Below are 19,299 nucleotides of genomic sequence, written 5' to 3' on the forward strand. Positions count from 1 at the left end.
ATTAAACCACTTTGCACGGAATGGCCCTGCTGCATCTCCAGTGTACACAATTTTCTGAAGTCAAAGTGTCCATACTGAAGACAACCTTGTAAAAGTAGTCCATTATGGAAAGCCATAATTCCATGACTACTGATCTCACTAGCAGTCTTCCACAGACATTGTGATCCACATTGCAAGAAACAGTCATTAAGCAGCTGCTGTTCAAGAGTGTGTGTTCAAAAAACTTGATACCTAAACACAAAGTAAATCACTTTATGAGGTTCACTGACATTTCTGCAGCAGTACCTTAATGATGGCAAAGAATTCCTCCACAGGAATGTCACAGGTGATGGGACATGGGTTGCTCACTTTACCCCAATGATCTTGCTCCCATCTATTTCCATTTCTTCTTGCACCTTTAGAAATTCTTGTGCTCTAGACAATATTTTCACAATGATGATGAGCTGAAGACAACTCATGTGCTGGTTCCATTCCCAGACAGTAAACTACTATGACACAAGTTGATCCCACAGTATTAAGAGCATTCAAACATTGTTGTATCTGTTGCCAACAAAGTTTTTCATATAACTATGTTTTCTTCTTTTTTAAAAAGTAAAGAAGCCTAATACCAGCGAAAAGGTTGGCTAGAAGACTTCAGTATAAGGACATTTTAACAGCTTTGTGGTTGTGTTTATATTATTAACATACACTCTCCACAGCTGCCTTTGTTTGAACACAGCCTGTTGGGTGTACGATGTCTGTTTTGCCTAGCCCAGCTCCAATTTCAGCAACTTCCTTGCATGAAGCTTCACTGTAGATTACCATCAGCTGTTTATTTTTATGCTCAGTGGTACCAGTTTCAATCAGCAGACTATTATCAAGCCAAAGCAAAGCGTAACCAACTTATTACAACAACATTTGAAGTGAACAACTTGATATGCACACAAAATGTATGATTGGCTTGTGTGTATCTCCTACATTTACTTCAAACAGCGAAAAATCCAGGATGCAATGTAAGAATATTATGGAAAGGATAGTTGCTACTCATCATATAGCAGAGATACTGGGTCACAGATAGCACAAGAAAAACACACACACACACACAATAAGCTTTGGCCAACAAGAACTTTGTAAAACACACGCACACACACGCACACAACTCACTCACACATGACCATAGTCTCTGGCAGCTGAAGCCAGCTGCCAGGATTGAGGTAGCCAGCTGCCAGGATTGAGGTAGTGTGTGTGTGTGTGTGTGTGAGTATGAGAGAGAGAGAGAGAGAGAGAGAGAGAGAGAGAGAGAGAGAGAGAGAGAGATGTTTATTTTTGACACAGGCCTTGTTGGCCAGAAGCTTATTGCATGCCAGTCTTTTAGTTGTGCCTACCTGCGACTTAGCATCTCCACTATATGGTAAATAGCAACTATCCTTTTCATAATATTCCTACATATCTTTGTCTTTTGGAGATTATTTTGAAACAGAAGCTATGTTTTTCTACCCACATTGAAGTTGTTCACTTCAAATGTTGTAGTGACACACTGATTAAGCTTTGCTTCACCTTGATAATGGTCTACTGATTGAAACTGGTAGCACTGAGCTTTAAACTAAACGGGTGAAGGCCATCTACAATGATATTTCACAATTATTTGACAGCTGTTAAGCCCCACCTTATAACAAATTTAAACTTATTTGCATCCTCTGTCTGAAATGAGTATCCAAATCATGATGTGGTCACAGGAGCATGAACCTTTTATCACCTCCCTCTGACTTATGCCTGCAAGGGAAAGAAAGAGTGTAACAAGAATGTAATACCTGACAATGGCCCTCAACAATGTGGCCAAGCGGTTCTAGGCGCTTCAGTCCGGAACCGCGCAACTGCTATGGTCGCAAGTTCGAATCCTGTCTCGGGCATGGATGTGTGTCATGTCCTTCGTTAGTTAGGTTTAAGTAGTACTAAGTTCTAGGGGACTGATGACCTCAGATGTGAAGTCTCATAGTGTTCAGAGCCATTTGAACTTGCAGGTCTCCCAACATCACAAAGCCGTTCAAAAGCTTGACAACTGAGACAAGAGGTACTACACCAGAACCTTATATGGCCTAAAATCTCCACAAATAAGAAATGGTTAAAAGAATTGTAGGATGAACACCTGAAGCCTCACTTCTCCTCAATCTGATAAATTAAAAAAAAAAAAAAAAAAAAAAAAAAAAAAAAAAAAAAAAAAAAACAATTACCACGCATGGCACGCGCGATATTTTACAAACTCTCAACAGTAGCTGTGGCAGTGAAAGGAAAATGGTTGGGAGTTAGATATTGTTAATAAAACGGTCTACTTATTGCTCAGCTGTCTCTATATTCATTATATCTCCGCCTGTACCAAGGTAAGCTTTCACTGGTGCTGCATTATTATTCCCTCCTGTTGTTGCTTTCCCATCCCAGTGTACCCCTTGCCCCTCACTTTCCTTCTCCCACTACTTGTTTAACAGTCTCTCTGTTGCGCCCTTCTGCATCTCACCATATGCACTATATGGTGAGTAGCAATCTAGCCTTCATAATATTGTCTGAATAACAATAAAGAGTTTTCATCTTATACACTCTGTGGAGGAGTGAATGAAGAGTGCTGTGCAGAATGAATCTTTAAATCGTAAGTGATTATGACAGAATTATCACGAACCTGATATTGTGCAATTATGGAGTACATCATATACGCTATGTGAATGGCATAATGCAAAAATGCTGATATTTGCACCAAGAAAATACTATCTTTAATCCTGTCCATAAACAAAGTTATTTTTAATTTTTTTTTTTTTTTGGCAAAATACATTAGTTTATTTAAGGCTTATGACTCAGGTGACGTACCTAATTACATGAGTGCAAATACAATGCTCATGGGTCATAGTTTATCTCAGTCACTTTGGGGATAGCTTGTTTTGGAGCTGGGAGATAGTCTGCCTTGACTTAACACTTTGAATGTCAAAGTTTCAATCTATCATTACTCCCTATTGGTGACAGTACTGTGAGAGCGCCAATTCATCGGTACTCTGATTGCTTTTGTTTAGCTTGTGAAATTTACCTCTAGACGACTTCTGAGTGTCATTACAGGGAAATAGTGACAATCTATAACTCTGCTACTACATTGTTCATTTGTTGACATCATGCTTCATAATAGTTGTCTACATTTTGTTATGTCATCCGACATTTTTGGTTTTGTGCAATACAGTTGTTTCATATTGTTTTCATTTTTCTTTAAGTTCAATGTTTTCAGTTTGTATACTTCATTCACTTTTGCAATTTGTTTTTTAAAAATGTGTCCAACAATGAAATTTGTGAGTTATTCCAAAACAGTAGCTATACAGAGCATTTTGGGAATGCAGCAGTGGTTCAGAAAGTGACAGTGATGTTCTTGCTGGAATACAGATGGAAAGTGAAGACAGAATGGCAAATACGCAGTACACTGAAGTGACTACCTGAAACACCACAGCCGCTACCACATCAATTTCATGAGGTGCCTGGACCAAAGCATATGCCAACACTAGGATCTACTGCACCTGAATATTTCAATTTGTTTTCCACTACTGTATTACCTCAACTGGAAATGGAAATGAAGTCCCATGCTTCTTGACAGAGCATACGGGAATAATGCGGGAGATCCGCACCGCCGTACTAGGCAAGGTCCTAATGGAGGTGGTTTGCCCTTGCCTTCCTTCGACCATAATGGGAATGAATGATGATGATGATGATGAAGATGAAGATGACACAACAACATCCAGTCATCTCGGGGCAGGTGAAAATCCCTGACCCCGCCGGGAATTGAACCCAGGACCACATGCTGGGGAAGCAAGAACGCTACTGCGAGACCACGAGCTGCGGACCTTATTTCAACTGTCACAAAACAAAAAATCATTCATCTACGCAATTTACATTTAAACATGTTGCTACTTTGTCCAGCTCATACAAAAAATGGAAGAATGTCACGACAGACGAGGTAAAAGGTTTCATTAGCACACTTACTGAATATGGGACTCAATGAAAGACCAACATCCTCCTCATACTGGAGCACAAAACCATCTAATGCATTTCCATGATTTGGTGAAGTGCATTTCCATGATTTGGTGAAGTGCATTGCGCTCGAAAACACAAGTGTTAGGTGATAACTAGATACATCAGTTAGATTGTAATGTACTTACCAATTATTACAATTATTATTTCCGCAAATAATATTAAAAATTTCATTCCTTCTATGTCATTTTATTTGGAAATTTGTATAGATTTTATGGATATTAGTGAGCTTTCTTTAAAATCACGTTTAGTGTTAATTACACAGAAAGAAAACCAAATTTGTATTATTTAAAAAAATACTTTTTATTTCATCACTTGTAAACAATTAACACAGCAATATGGCAATCTGGGTACATCATAATAAACTACATACTTTTGTGAATAAGTGGTATTTTTTCATAGTTTTAAATCAAATGCAGCATGATATAAGACAATTTAAGTAGAACACTGCACGACAGTTTAAAGATATTTTACATTTTTATCATCCATCACTCAAAACAACTGACTGCAAAAGGGTCAAGTATCGAGGAGACAGGATGTAATTTTCAGAAAGTAAGAATGTACCAGGAGTGGCTCTGAACATGTTTATGATAGTTTATTTGGTTTTGCCTTTCTTATTACTTGTCTTAACATCACATGGCACGATTTTGATAATAACTAAATAAATGTGTAATATTTTGGTTCCTCACAATTAATTGCTGAATACTGTGTGAACATTTGATTACCATCAAACAGACTTTGTTGTGATTTCTTATTAGAAAGTTGTTGGTTCGATACGGATACTGACTGCTAAGGAGTGTTTCGTGTGAATGAACCGAAGAGTGAAGGAATAGATGAACATGTAGAATGAACTGTGCATCAGATATGTATCTTTGTTATAGTATGGATTTGTGGCAGTTGTGTGGTACTTTTCTATTTGCAAACACGTTTCGGTTATTTTTCCAAGCACCTTCATCACGTACTTATTGAACCTAGACATTATGTGCAGAACAAACTATCAACAGATTAACAGTTAATAAAATGCAGTCTAGGGACACACACAATGTAGCCAGTTTCCAGCAGTTTTTCTTCACTAAGAAACTCAATCAGGCTGAAGGCATGTGGAGATTACTGTGGTAAGTGAACAATGAGCATAAACTCAACCACAGCACCAGAAGCAGCCCAAATATCTGGTAGTCTCACTGTACCAGATACGGGCTGGAAGATGGATACTGCAGGATAGTACGACGCATATCAGCCAATGCCTATTGTGTTATTGCTGTAGTCAGGGGACACTGTCCTGAAGAAGCAACAGAAATCTTATGTAAGTGCCACAACTTTCTAACTGGGTGGTAACTTAAACTTCATGATGTAGAGCGCATTAATAGGCAGCACAAATGGCTTGATGCACCTGACTAACTCAACCAAAAGAATGCCTTTGTATTATCACAACAAAGTTATTATGATGTCCTCAGTGCACAGGTATGGTTTGGCTATGAGTGTTACCATGTCACCTCTTCTTTGCCACTCCACAATTTGAGGGAAGAAGACTTTTTTGGAATCCCTAATCACCCTAAATGTTGTAAATAGTCTTCACGGGTTTGCCACTGGATCACGTTGTGAAAATTCTACAATATTTGCTCGGAGCAACTATCCGACATCTTCAGGTGGTTCAACCTTGCTGGTGGCTAGGAACCCACTGATGGTATCCGCACGTAAATGCCGCAATTCTAGAACACATGCACGAAGAATGTGCAGGCGATAGTGCATTACATATGTTAGTTCATAGAGCAAATGTGGTATCTGATCCTGTATGCCCGTCGAGTGAAATACAACATTTGGAGACAGTGTTCCGATAAAACGGTTATTCTGAGAGATACGTAATGCATTCAGGCCCAGGTGAGTTCCATCTGTGCAGCAGAATTAAGATACGAAGGCACCCATCACTTTGGCCCTTTTGTCTTATTTTGGTGCCATGTCGTCAAGAATCTGAAGAGTCCTCAGAAGATATGGCATTAAGCGTGTTTTTCAAGCATCTGCAAAACTGAGAAACCTGTTGGGTTTGGTTAAGGAAGATCTTGGCCTGAGGAAATGTGGTGTGTACAAGGTTCCCTGCCAATGTGGGACAGCATATATAGGCCAGACATGTCTCACAGTACAAGAATGCTGCGATGAACATCAGCGTCATACATGCCTTCGCCAACCTGATCAGTCGGCAATTGAGGAACACTGTCTAAATACAGGACATCGCATGATCCATGAAAAGACTGAAGTCTTACCCCCGGCATCATCTTTCTGGGATTGTGTCATTAGGGAACCAATACATATATGTACAGCTGATAATCTCATCAACAGGGACGCAGGATTTCAACTGAGCACAGCCTGGACCCCTGCATTGGCTGCTATTAAATCACGACACAAAAATCATGGTTTTTTGATAACAAACCGTCGTAACATTGGTCTAGTATGGTCTTTGGTGGGTTACGTCTGGCCACACTGTTAGTAAATGCAGTGTACAGCGCATCCGCACGAGAGCCGCTCTGCAATTTTCGGTAGGGGCATTTGAATATGGTACCATCTACAAATCACTTGCGCATTCACGATTTCAGCACCTGCGCATTATTCACACGCGTCTTCTACAAACCGGGCATCGATGTACGGATACCATCAATTGTACCTAGCCACCAGCAAGATTGAACCACCTGAAGATGTCAGACAGTTGCTCCGAGGAAATATTGTGGAATTTGCACAATGTGATCCAGCAGCAAACTCGTGAAGACTACAACATACCTGCCAGGAAAGCTTGAAGAATCACATCCTAAATATGGTCTGAACACTTCAATAGCTGATTTAAAGGTTTACAAGTATTTCAAATGCAATGAAATGTCAATCACCATTGACAAGCTCACAAATAGCTTCAATGGCCTGTGTTGTGATGCTGGTGTCCGAATGGCAAGAGTGGATCATGTTTTGAACACTCATCCTGTTTGATGTGATTAAACTAGTACTTCGCTAGGGTAATGAAGGAGTACTTCTCCAAACTGTGCGGTAGTAAATTTCATGACAATGTTTATTCTAATATGGTGTTCAACTGTGGGCTGAGAGCAACACTCCCAAGGTCAGTGCTCCCAAATATCCATTTTCACATTACCTGAAAACCTTTAACACCCTCATACACGAACTGGGCATTCAATGCGAAAAGGCTCACTGATTCAAATTTGTAGTGGAGTGTGTGTGTGTGTGTGTGTGTGTGTGTGTGTGTGTGTGTGTAGGAAGAGATCTGGCAGTGGCTAGCTTATTTTCATCTAACTCATCAATGTTAAAATTTACTGTGGGGACTACAATAATATGTAAATTTGGTGGCTATGTGTGGCACAAACCTTTCGTGTATTGTGGACAGTGAAGTAACCAACTTGAGAATGCATACTTCAAAAGTGAATATTTTAAAAGCATAAATTTCTCAATCATTTTTAGTTTTTGCTTTGCTACTGTTCACACCTCAAATCCTAAAATAAACCAGTAAATTTCATAAGAATGCTATGACTGATATCAGTTTAAGTAGCCACCATATGACTCCTATTTTTTTTATATTTCCAACATACCTCACCGTAAAACAAATTAATGAGTAAATTTTAAGAATGTTTAATCCTATTTCATATCACACTGAAAGTCAGTACTTCACCGAAAAGTCTGCGACAAACATTTCTGATATCTACATTTTTAACCGAAAAAAAAGTAACAACAACATACCACAGAGGAGGAACTCGACCCACAGGGACTGATCCTCGGTCTGGATTTCCAGCTTCTCTAATCAAATCCATAATATTCTTGGCAGCAGAGTGTTTTGCTTCTTGCTTGGTTTTACCATTACCTGGGTAAAAATAAATATATGTGTTCCATAAATCAATATGCAATAACATGTTCATTGCTTTTCAGAAGCTAGCTTTACAATTAGTAAACATATCACAAACTGAGCTCATGCACTGCTGCTTGCACAAACATGCTTGTGTTGCTGTACCACTCTAGTCTATCCTGTGCAAGACCCTTCATCTCTGTTGAGATGGATAACAAACTACATAAATGTAGTGCTAAAAATGAAATTGGGATGAAGTAAATTGAGTCTGTAGGAGATATCCTTGTATAGTGAAACAAGGTGAACCAAGAAAAATATAAATGTTGCATGTTAAACGAAAATATGGTGTAGTGGGAAAAAGAGTTTGGTGCAGCAGATTACGAAGGTGTGATTTAAAGTTAAGAAAGGGATAAAAATAGGGAGGCGAAGAAAATTTGGGGGGGGGGGGGGGGGGAGAATAAACCAGAGGAGCAAGAGGAGATGTATAGAGAAGGTATGAGGACAACTGTATGACAAAATATCTACAACAATAATGTATCAATGTTTTACTTTCCAATCATTCACTCTTTCAATATCTGTTATGTGAAAACAAAAAACTTCATTTTCTCTTAGCTTCTGATATTCTATTTTAGTCTCATTAAACAGACAAGGATTTCAACTTAAGATGACTCACTTTTTGACAGTTTGTCAATCATGAAAGCACACTTTACACATGGAGCTCTGTGCTCAAATGCAGGAGCAACCCTCTTGTACAACAAATATAAGTAAAAATAAAATAACTTTGCAACTGAATCTAAGTGTACTTTATGGATGCTATTATTGGTAAATAATACAAGATGATTTTCGTAAAGAATAGATAACAGGAAATAAAATGTAATAGGAGTACGCATAATGAAGCAAGAAGTAAACAAAATCAGAATTTTATTCAATGTTTAAGCATAAACAAGTAGTGAAAGTCACCAGGTGTACTGCAAACAATAGATTTGTAGATTCATTTCAAGAAATGGGGGGTGGGGCACTAGTGAGTGGACACACACACACACACACACACACACACACACACACACACAGGACAGGTGGGGGGTGGGGGTTGGGGTGTTACCGGTGCGGAGGGCTGGGGGGACTGGTAGTGCAGGGCAGGGGGGCATGGGATACAGTAGCGGGGGGGCGGGGGGTGGTAATGGGGGGCGGGGGGGGCAGGCTGGTAGTAGGAGGGTGACTGGTAGTGGGGGGCGGGGGGGGGAGTGACCGGTGGTGGGGGGTGGGGGGTGAGTGACCGGTGGTGGGGGGCGGGGGGTGAGTGACCGGTGGTGGGGGGCGGGGGGTGAGTGACCGGTGGTGGGGGGCGGGGGGTGAGTGGTGGGGGGCGGGGGGTGAGTGACCGGTGGTGGGGGGCGGGGGGTGAGTGACCGGTGGCGGGGGGCGAGGGGTGAGTGACCGGTGGCGGGGGGCGAGGGGTGAGTGACCGGTGGCGGGGGGGCGAGGGGTGAGTGACCGGTGGCGGGGGGCGAGGGGTGAGTGACCGGTGGCGGGGGGCGGGGTGTGAGGGGCGGGAGGTGAGGGGCGGGGGGTGAGGGGCGGGGGGTGAGGGGCGGGGGGTGAGGGGCGGGGGGTGAGGGGCGGGGGGTGAGGGGCGGGGGGTGAGGGGCGGGGGGTGAGGGGCGGGGGGTGAGGGGCGGGGGGTGAGGGGCGGGGGGTGAGGTGCGGGTGTGAGGGGCGGGGGTGAGTGACTGGTAGTGGGGGCGAGGGGGGGTTGACGGGTAGTGGGGCGGGAGTGGGGGGGGGTTACCGGGAGTGGTGGCGAGAGGATTGATGGGTAGTGGGGGCGAGGGGGGTTGACGGGTAGTGGGGCGGGAGTGGGGGGGTCGTGGCTGGTAGTGGGGCGGGAGTGGGGGGTCGTGGCCGGGAGTGGGAGGGGGGGGGGGTCGTGGCCGGTAGTAGGGCAGGAGTGGGGGGGTCGTGACCAGTAGTAGGGCAGGAGTGGGGGGGTCGTGACCAGTAGTAGGGCAGGAGTGGGGGGGGGGTCGTGACCGCTAGTGTTGGAGTGGGGGAGTGGGGGGGGGGTCGTGACCGGTAGTAGGGCGTGAGTGGGGGGGGGGGTCGTGACCGGTAGTAGGGCGGGAGTGGGGGTGTCGTGACCGGTAGTAGGGTGGGAGTGGGGGGGTCGTGACCGGTAGTAGGGTGGGAGTGGGGGGGTCGTGACCGGTAGTATGGTGGGAGTGGGTGGGTCGTGACCCGTTGTGTCCGGACAGTTGTGACACCGGACATTTGCCATGATTTTACCTGCTCCGAAGGGTCAGGTCCCTTGTCTCCCCCCCCCTTCTCTTCCTCCTACTCCTCCTCCTCCTCCTCACCCGCCCGCCCAGTTTGCTTTTGGCCAACCAGTGTGGCCGAGCGGTTCTAGGCGCTTCAGTCTGGAACCACGCGACCGCTACGGTCCCATGTTAGAATCCTGCCTCGGGCATGGTTGTGTGTGATGTCCTTAGGTCAGTTAGGTTTAAGTAGTTCTAAGTTCTAGGGGACTGATGACCTCAGATGTTAAGTCCCATAGTGCTCAGAGCCATTAGTTTGCTTTCAAAGTTCCTAATGTGACCATCAGTATGGAAGTTATTACAATGAACAAGGGCATGCCTCCTGTTCATTACAAAGGTTACGCATATCTTAAACAGAGGGAATATAAAGAAGGTGTTGTTACATGGATGTGCTTACGCCGAAAAGCGGATCATTGCAAGGGAAAGCTGCTTTAGAGGAACGGAAAAGTGTTGAACATATTAGAACATCTCTGTGGACCACCTGACGATGCGGCTCTGAAAGTGAGAAAGCAAGTGGAAAGGGCGAAGAGAAGGTCCCGAGAAGAAACTACTCAGTTATCGGAGATATACGCGGATGAAATGCAAAATCTACATAATAAAGTTTATGACTTTGTTACAGTGATGCCTAATTCATAATCTATGAAGAGAACCATGCGTCGTCGATGGAGTCAAGAGCGGGGGAACCAACCAGAGCCTAAGAACTCTTATGAAATTGATCTTCATGAGGATCAATTAAAAATGGGAGATGGCAGTAGTTTTCTTCTGGAAGACGATATATTAGAGGTGAGAATAATGATTTTTAGTGGAAGCAAAGGAAAAGAAAGTTTAAAAACATGTTCCCATTTTTTATGGATGGAACATTTAAGAGATGCAGCAAGCAGTTTGCACAAATCTACACCATACACATAGACTTAGGAGGCCCAATTAAAGAAACAAACATTCTTCCTACTGTATTTGCACTGCTCCCTAATGAGATGAAAGACACATATGTTCGTCTGTTTCGTTTGATAAAAAAGGCAGTATCTGAGCGGTGTCCTAAACAAGTAAAGGTGGACTTTGAGGCAGCTGCGGTATCGGCCATTCGTCAAGTTTTTCCCACAACTGAAATAAATGGATTCTATTTCCATATGAAGAAGAGTTTATGGGAAGAATTCAAATTCTCAGTCTAACTGAGGAGTACCGCTACAACGAGGATTTAAGCCTTCACGTCAGCATGTGTGCAGCGCTGGCAGTTGTAAAACCAGATGGATTGAGATTCATGCAGAAGCTCCTGATAACGGAATGTTCTCTCAATTTTTTGACGACTTTGTGGATAACTGGCTAGAGAATGAGGATATCGCAATAGAAATGTGGGACTGTTACGAAAACAGGCAACGAACGACGAATGCTGTTGAAGGGTGGCACAACAAAATAAATAGTATTATTGGAAACCCTCACCCAAGAATCAACTATTTGGTGGAGTGCTTGAAAAAGGAAGTAGAGCTCACAAACTGCATGCACATGAAATTGGAAATGAATCTTGAAGGTAAGAAGAGGAAGAAGTAGTACATGAAGCTGGACGACAGGATAGAGAATTATGAAGAGACAGGCAACATTAGGCCTTGCTTGAAAGCCATTGCCCATATTCATAAATTGTACTAAAATACATTAAAAATAATGTATTAAAAATTATGAAGACCACTGAGTCCTCGCAGATTACTGAGATAAAATTATCAAAACACTGAAGCAGCATTATCGGAGCTAATATTAAGTTGTAATTGTAAATAGAATGTACATTCGTTCGGTGTGTTTAGGCTGATTTTACACACGCAAGAATGGTAAAAGGTCATTTATCATTTTGACGGTCCAAAGCCTGTGCAAAGTATGATGTGAATCAGTTTCTTAATGTAAAAATTAAGAAGTGTTTCAAGCCTCACAAAAGTATCCTTATTGTTGTCACGTTAAGATAACTTTTTTCTACCTTCCAATATTATGACCATACTGTTAAATAATTGAGAGTTCTAAAATAATTTACTGAAGCTTCAGAATCGCGACTATCACCTAAAATATCATGCTTTGTTAAACTGACAGTATACGCTTTTGTAAAAGAAAATGGGAACTAAACCTTTGAATTGCACCTAAAATTGACATCCCACAACTGATCTGATGCTAAGGTTGACAATTTTGGCACCTCAAATATTTTTTATTTAAGTTTAGTTGCAAACATTTAAAGTAGATGTAAATCTACTTAAGTACATTTACATATAGTCCTTTAAAAATTAAAATTTCTTACTAAATTGTTGATTATCTTTAAACAGGTCAGTAAAAGCAAGGAGCTTACGACTGAAAATTAATTGTTACTAAAGAACACCAGAATCAAATGTATTAGACCTACTTTTCTTATACATTAGAGACTTTTTGAAAAGTTATTTGATCATTTCCTCTGTCTCTGAAAGTGTAATTTCAGTTGCTTTGCAACACCAGGGATATCTACGTCTAAATTATGTTTGCAGCTGTTCTCATTTCGAATTATGGAATATTTACTTCGTCTTCTTTGGTGAAGGAATTTCGAAAAATGCATTTACTAACTCCCCTTTAGTGGCACTGTCATCAGTAACATTACCATCGCTGTCGCGCAGTAAAGGTACTTACTGAGCCTTTCTGCTGGTTTACTTAACATGGGACCAGTATCTCTCTGGATTTTCCGCCACATTTCTAGAGCGAGTTTCGTTGTGGAAACTATTAAATGCATTTTGCATTGAAATCCGCACCAAATTTAGAGCCTCAGTAAAACTTCACCAATCTTGGAGATTTTGCGTTTGTCCAAATTATACGTGCCTTTTGCGGTGCTCCTGCAACAGCTTTCTGTCCTGTTTTGTGTACCAACTACCTTGAGTTCTGTTGACACTATTTCTTTGAACTTACGCCACATATGGTACTCATTTACATAGTGTGGAAGTATTGGAGACTATCTCTTAGAAAGATGTCACCTGAATTTTTAGCTGCTTTTATAGATATATTTCGCGTTTAGTTTTGATGAATTTCTTTGTTACGGACGTGAGCCTCGCTACGACTGCGTGTTCACTAATCCCTATATCCGTCGTGATGCTCAGGATTATTTGTGGCTAAGAGGTCAAGTGCGTTTTCGTAACGATGGCCTCGTCAACTAATTGTTAAAAATAATTTTAAAAAAAGCATTTAGAACAATTACGGAAGTTGTTTTCTATTTACAATAGGGTTTATGAAAATCTATTTTTGTCAACATGCGGTAGGTAGAATGAAGTAACTGCCAACTTTAATTGTATGAGTAGGGTACCTATATATGATGGGACTCAAGTTTTCTTTGAACTGTTCAGTAACTGTTTCATCTGAGACAGGGGGGCGGTAAAAGGATCCAGTTATTAATTTATTCCGGTTGTCGAATATAACCTCTGCCCATACTAAGTCACAGGAACTATCTGCTTCAAAGTCGATTGTGAACTTACATTTTTTCCCGTAAACTGTCCTCCTTATTTCTGTTGTAGTGCAGGTAATTACAATTACGGCTTTTCCCTCCAGAACCTAAGATGCTTTCTCTGTGACCCTGCAAATACCAGAGCTAAACAATGTAGAACAACAACGTACGTTACATGCGTAGCATTCTGTATTACTTCATTTCCTTTTTTCTAACATTTTAAAATTGTAAGTCGACTTCAGATGACACCTCAATCATATATGTTCTTATCGCTATTTAGTGAACGTGTTTTCAGTTATGTTTTGAACATTGCCCGCTACACTTTATTAACTAATGTTTTAGAGTGTAAATTAATATGGAGTATGTCGTTCTTCTTTTCAAAAATTCACATACCCATTTATTCTTTCCCTATTGCCTTTTGGGTGTGCAGTTGTAGTAATTATAGTCGGCACAAATGCAGTGCTCAAAAAGAAATGATTAGCGTACATTCGCATTCTCGTTACATCGTTCCTTTCTTGTTGCTTCCATGCAGATGGACTGTTTGTATCGCAATCAGTAAGCATGAAAGGAAGCTATATTTATACTTGGCAGAACTAATTACATACTGACATAATCGTCGGTATTGCTTTCGTTTCCCGAAAGTTATAAATATTTTGATTACGGGAAAGAAGCTCTGTATTTGGACAAGATGTAGAAGAAGAAGACCCCTTACGAACTGGTTGTATCAAGAAAGATGTGGAGACGGCGGTTTGAAAGCGGAGTGAAGTAGTACGGGGAAGGGTGTCCCTTACCTGAGGGATCACTACCTGGTGAGGGGACAAGAGTGGCAAATGTCCGGCGTGGCAAATGTCTGGCATTCGTGACCGGTAATGGAGCGGAAGTGGGGTGACCGGTAGTGGGGCAGAAGTGGGCGGGGGGGGGGGGGGGGGTGTCGTGACCGGTAGTGGGGCGGAAGTGGGGGGGTGTCGTGACCAGTAGTGGGGCGGAAGTGGGGGGGGGGGGGGGGGGGGTGTCGTGACCGGTAGTGGGGTGGGGGTGGCGGGTGACCGGTATTGGGGGGGACCGGTAGTGGGGGGGTGGACCGGTAGTGGGGGGGTGGACCGGTAGTGGGGGGGAGGTCCGGTAGTAGTGGTGGGGGGAACCGGTAGTGGGGGGGACCGGCAATGGGGGGGGGGACATGTAGTGGGGAGGGGGGTTGTGGGTAGGCCGGTAGTGGGGGGCGGGGGGGATAGGTTGTAGGGGGGACCGGTAGTGGGGGGACCGGAAGTAGAGGGGACCGGAAGTGAGGGGGACTGTTGGGGGGGGGACCAGTGGTGGGAGGGTGTCCGGTAGCGGGCGGACCAGTAGTGGGGGAGAGGTTCGGTAGTGGTGGTGGGGGGAACCGGTAGTGGTAGGGAGGTTGTGCGGGGGCCGGTAGTGGGGGGCGGGGGGGATAGGTTGTAGGGGGGACCGGTAGTTGGGGGGGACCGGAAGTGGGGGGGACCGGAAGTGGGGGGGACCGGAAGTGGGGGGGACCGTTGGGGGGGGGACCAGTGGTGGGAGGGTGTCCGGTAGCGGGGGGACCGGTAGTGGGGGAGAGGTCCGGTAGTGGTGGTGGGGGGAACCGGTAGTGGGGGGACCGGCAATTGGGGGGGGGGGGGACATGTAGTGGGGAGGGAGGTTGTGGGGGGGCCGGTAGTGGGGGGACCGGAAGTGGGGGGGACCGTTGGGGGGGACCAGTGGTGGGAGGGCGTCCGGTAGCGGGGGGACCGGTAGTGGGGGAGAGGTCCGGTAGTGGTGGTGGGGGGGACGTGGTGGGGGGGACGTGGTGGGGGGGACCGGTAGTGGGGGGGGGACCAGTAGTGGGGGGGGGGGGGGGGGGGGGGAGGGCGGGGGGGGGGGTCCTGTAGTGGGGGGGGGAGACCGGTGGGGGGGGGGGGGAACCGGTAGGGGGGGACCGGTAGTGAGGGGAACCGGAAGCGGGGTGGGGGGAGACCGGTAGTGGGGGGAGACCGGTAATGGGGGGGTGACCGGTAGTGGGGGGGTGACCGGTAGTCGGGAGGGGGACCGGTAGGGGGGGAACGGTAGCGGGGTGGGGACCGGTAGCGGGGTGGGGACCGGACCGGTAGTTGGGGGGAGGGATGGGACCGGTAGTTGGGGGGAGGGATGGGACCGGTAGTTGGGGGGAGGGATGGGACCGGTAGTTGGGGGGAGGGATGGGACCGGTAGTTGGGGGGAGGGATGGGACCGGTAGTTGGGGGGAGGGATGGGACCGGTAGTTGGGGGGAGGGATGGGACCGGTAGTTGGGGGGAGGGATGGGACCGGTAGTTGGGGGGAGGGATGGGACCGGTAGTTGGGGGGAGGGATGGGACCGGTAGTTGGGGGGAGGGATGGGACCGGTAGTTGGGGGGAGGGATGGGACCGGTAGTTGGGGGGAGGGATGGGACCGGTAGTTGGGGGGGCCGGTAGTGAGGGGGACCGGTAGTGGGGGGGGACACCGGTAGTGGGGGGGGACCGGCAGTGGGGGGGACAGGGAGTGGGGGGGACAGGTAGTGGGGGGGGACAGGTAGTGGGGGGGGACCGGTAGTGGGGGTGGGACCGGTAGTGGGGGTGGGACCGGTAGTGGGGGTGGGACCGGTAGTGGGGGGAGACCAGTAGTGGGGGGAGACCAGTAGTGGGGGGAGACCAGTAGTGGGGGGAGACCAGTAGTGGGGGGAGACCAGTAGTGGGGGGAGACCAGTAGTGGGGGGAGACCAGTAGTGGGGGGAGACCAGTAGTGGGGGGGGACCAGTAGTGGGGGGGGACCAGTATTGGGGGGGGGGACCGGTAGTGGGGGTCGTTGAAGACCGGGGGATGAGAGAGTGAGCGAGAAATCAAATTTTTGCTCTGTTATTTGTTTTGAAGTTAGCAGTGAAATTGAGAGAAAAACATAAATAGATCATTTATCACCATGAAATGGAATCCTACGACAGTGATACAGCACAGGATTCAAGCTTCCCTGCATGAAAGCCTCTGATGTGAAAATCTTAAAAATCATACTGTTCGTGACAAATGTGATACTCTGTAGGATGAGATGCGGTTCCCACAATGAAGATAAAAATTGTCCATCATAGTGTCACGTATCCATTCTCCTTCACAATCAACACATGTCTCTTGATGATGACTGTTTTCCTGATCAACAGAAGTATGGACATTTCATCAAGTGTGTACAAATGATCAAATGGGAAACTATAGACCTACAGGGGTGGGACAGAACTGCAAGAAATGCATGCTTGAACATAAATGTAAATGCTAGCAAAGCCTGCGGGTTGTGCTGTTGTGTTTGAGCACAAATGGCACATATGCCATTTCCTCATTAGCTGTGGTTAGAATAATGTTGGCATAGTTGTGAAAACCTTTTGTCAGAACTAAGTGAATTTGAATGTGGGAATATTATGCTCATATAATGAATAGCTCTGGAACCAAGGGAGTCAAAGTGCTTGATGTTTCAAAAGGCACCATATCGAAGATTTATACTTCTTAAGTATGTGTGGAATTCCAAAAAATGCTCATCAGTGATGCCACTGCCCATAATAGGAAAAGGCGGTGCCAAAGTCATGAAACATGGACTATGGAGCACTAGAAGAAAGTTATTTAGTCAGATGAGTCTTGTTTCACACTGTTTCCAATGTCTGGCAGAGTTTATGTCACAAGAACAAAAATGGCAGGGGTTTGATGATGATGATCTAGACTGGCATACAGGGTGTACATAAAGTCCGGGAACACTTTCAATTATTTATTGCACAAGAACCAAACATTGTACAGATGTCACACATATGTCGTTTTGAAGAGAAGCCCACAGCTGAGTTTGGTAATTTGCCGATAGTCAGCGCTAGTCGCAAACATGCCTAGTTCAAGTGCAGAGTGAGCTTTCTGTGAGTTGGAGCTTTTTTTTTAAAAAAAAGTGCCACAGTAGTTCAACAGATGTTTGGAAACAAGTGCAGTAAGAAGCCACCAACAAGGAAGACCATTTACTACTGGCATAACAAATTTGTCACGACTGGTAGCTCGTACCCGGCAAAGAGAAGTTGACGATCCAGTGTGAGTGAAACGAATGTGGAGCACGTACAAGAGACATTCATCAGGAGCACAAGGAAAGCAAACATGCCTAGTTCAGGTGCAGAGTGAGCTTTCTGTGTGTTGGAGCTTTTTTTAAAAAAAAGTGCTACAGTAGTTCAACAGATGTTTAGAAACAAGAGCAGTAAGAAGCCACCAACAAGGAAGACCATTTACTACTGGCATAACAAATTTGTTACGACTGGTAGCTTGTACCCGGCAAAGAGAAGTTGACGATCCAGTGTGAGTGAAACAAATGTGGAGCACGTACAAGAGACATTCATCAGGAGTACAAGGAAATCGGTTTCATGAAATGGCCTCCCCAATCGCCAGACCTCTCACTCCATGTGACTTTTCTGTGGGGATATATTAAGGAGCTGGTGTATATATCACTTCTACCATGTGATGTAGCAAATCTCCGGGAGAGAATATGGGAGCAACTGCCACAGTCGACGATGCCATGCTGGGACTGGTATGGCAAGAATTCGATTACCGTATTGACATCTGCCGGGTCACCCATGGTTCGCATATCTTATGTTTGTAAAAAAAACTTTCTGAGTTTTTCTTCAAAATGCAATATGTATGACATCTACACATTATTTCTTTTGCAATAAATAACTGAAAGTGTTCCTGGACTTTATGTACACCCGGTATAGTGGTAGACCATGGGCCCCATGGCTACTCTGCAAGGTCACATTACTGCCAAGGATTAAGTGACCGTTTTGGCTCATCAGGTCCATCCCAAGGTACAATGTTTACTCCCCAACGGTAATTCTGGGTTCCAAGATGACACGGCCCCTGATCACACAGCTCACATCATACACGACTGGTTTTGCAAGCACGCAGATGAATCATCTCATCTCACCATATCTCAATATTATGGAGCCTTTGTGGTTTACATTGTAGAGAAGGGTGCATGATCACTATCCACCTCTTATCATCATACCCAAACTTGTCACTATCTTGAAGGAAGAATGGTATACGGTTCCCTTGAAAACCAAATGGGACTTGTATTTATCCATCCCGAGATGATGAAGTCCAGCATCTTATCACTGCCAAAACTTTGAAGAGTTAAATGTGATGAGATATAAAATTATAATTAACCAACCTGCATTATGCTGTGTAATCGGTATACTTTTGGAAGAGGCAATCGTCAGTGTACAAAAGTGCACAGTACCCAGTATGCCCCAAAAAGCCGCATGTGAAAATGGGAATTTTCATGGGGTTGTACCTCAGATTCTGTTTATTACAGAGATAAGAGGTCAATTGTTTTGGATAGCCCATTCTAGTGACATTTCAGAAGAATGGACGTATTGTAGCTATCCTACACTACAGGGTAAAAACAAAATTTAAACTTTACACACTTCCTCCATCCCTAGCAAATTGATTGGTTCCTTTGGATTAGGGATGATCTAGGATGGGTCTTAGGCAGATTAAAAATCACCATTTGTTTCTGGGCAGTTGCCTTAAAAAAAGAAAAAAGGGGGATTTCATGCTTATACAGGCTGTCTTGACCAGGAAATTATTCAGTGGTGCCACCTGGTGGGATAAGCACCCTACAAAAAATTATTTTGTCATGCAAAATTCCTTGTACTTGGAAATCAAACATGGC

At 44.6% G+C, this 19,299-nt stretch overlaps 1 protein-coding gene across 3 annotated transcripts in view; it reads right to left on the bottom strand.

The window, feature by feature from the left end:
• The window catches only part of LOC124607100 (RISC-loading complex subunit tarbp2-like), a 126,997-nt gene that overhangs the window by 47,228 nt on the left and 60,470 nt on the right, over window positions 1-19,299 (bottom strand). For all 3 annotated transcript variants that reach the window (XM_047139294.1, XM_047139296.1, XM_047139295.1), the window contains exon 5: window positions 7,765-7,885. In XM_047139294.1, coding sequence (XP_046995250.1) covers window positions 7,765-7,885 — 121 coding nt within the window. The remainder of the gene's footprint in view (window positions 1-7,764; window positions 7,886-19,299) is intronic.

The sequence above is a fragment of the Schistocerca americana genome, chromosome 3 (genome assembly GCF_021461395.2).
Source record: "Schistocerca americana isolate TAMUIC-IGC-003095 chromosome 3, iqSchAmer2.1, whole genome shotgun sequence".
In the NCBI taxonomy this organism is placed as follows: domain Eukaryota; kingdom Metazoa; phylum Arthropoda; class Insecta; order Orthoptera; family Acrididae; genus Schistocerca; species Schistocerca americana.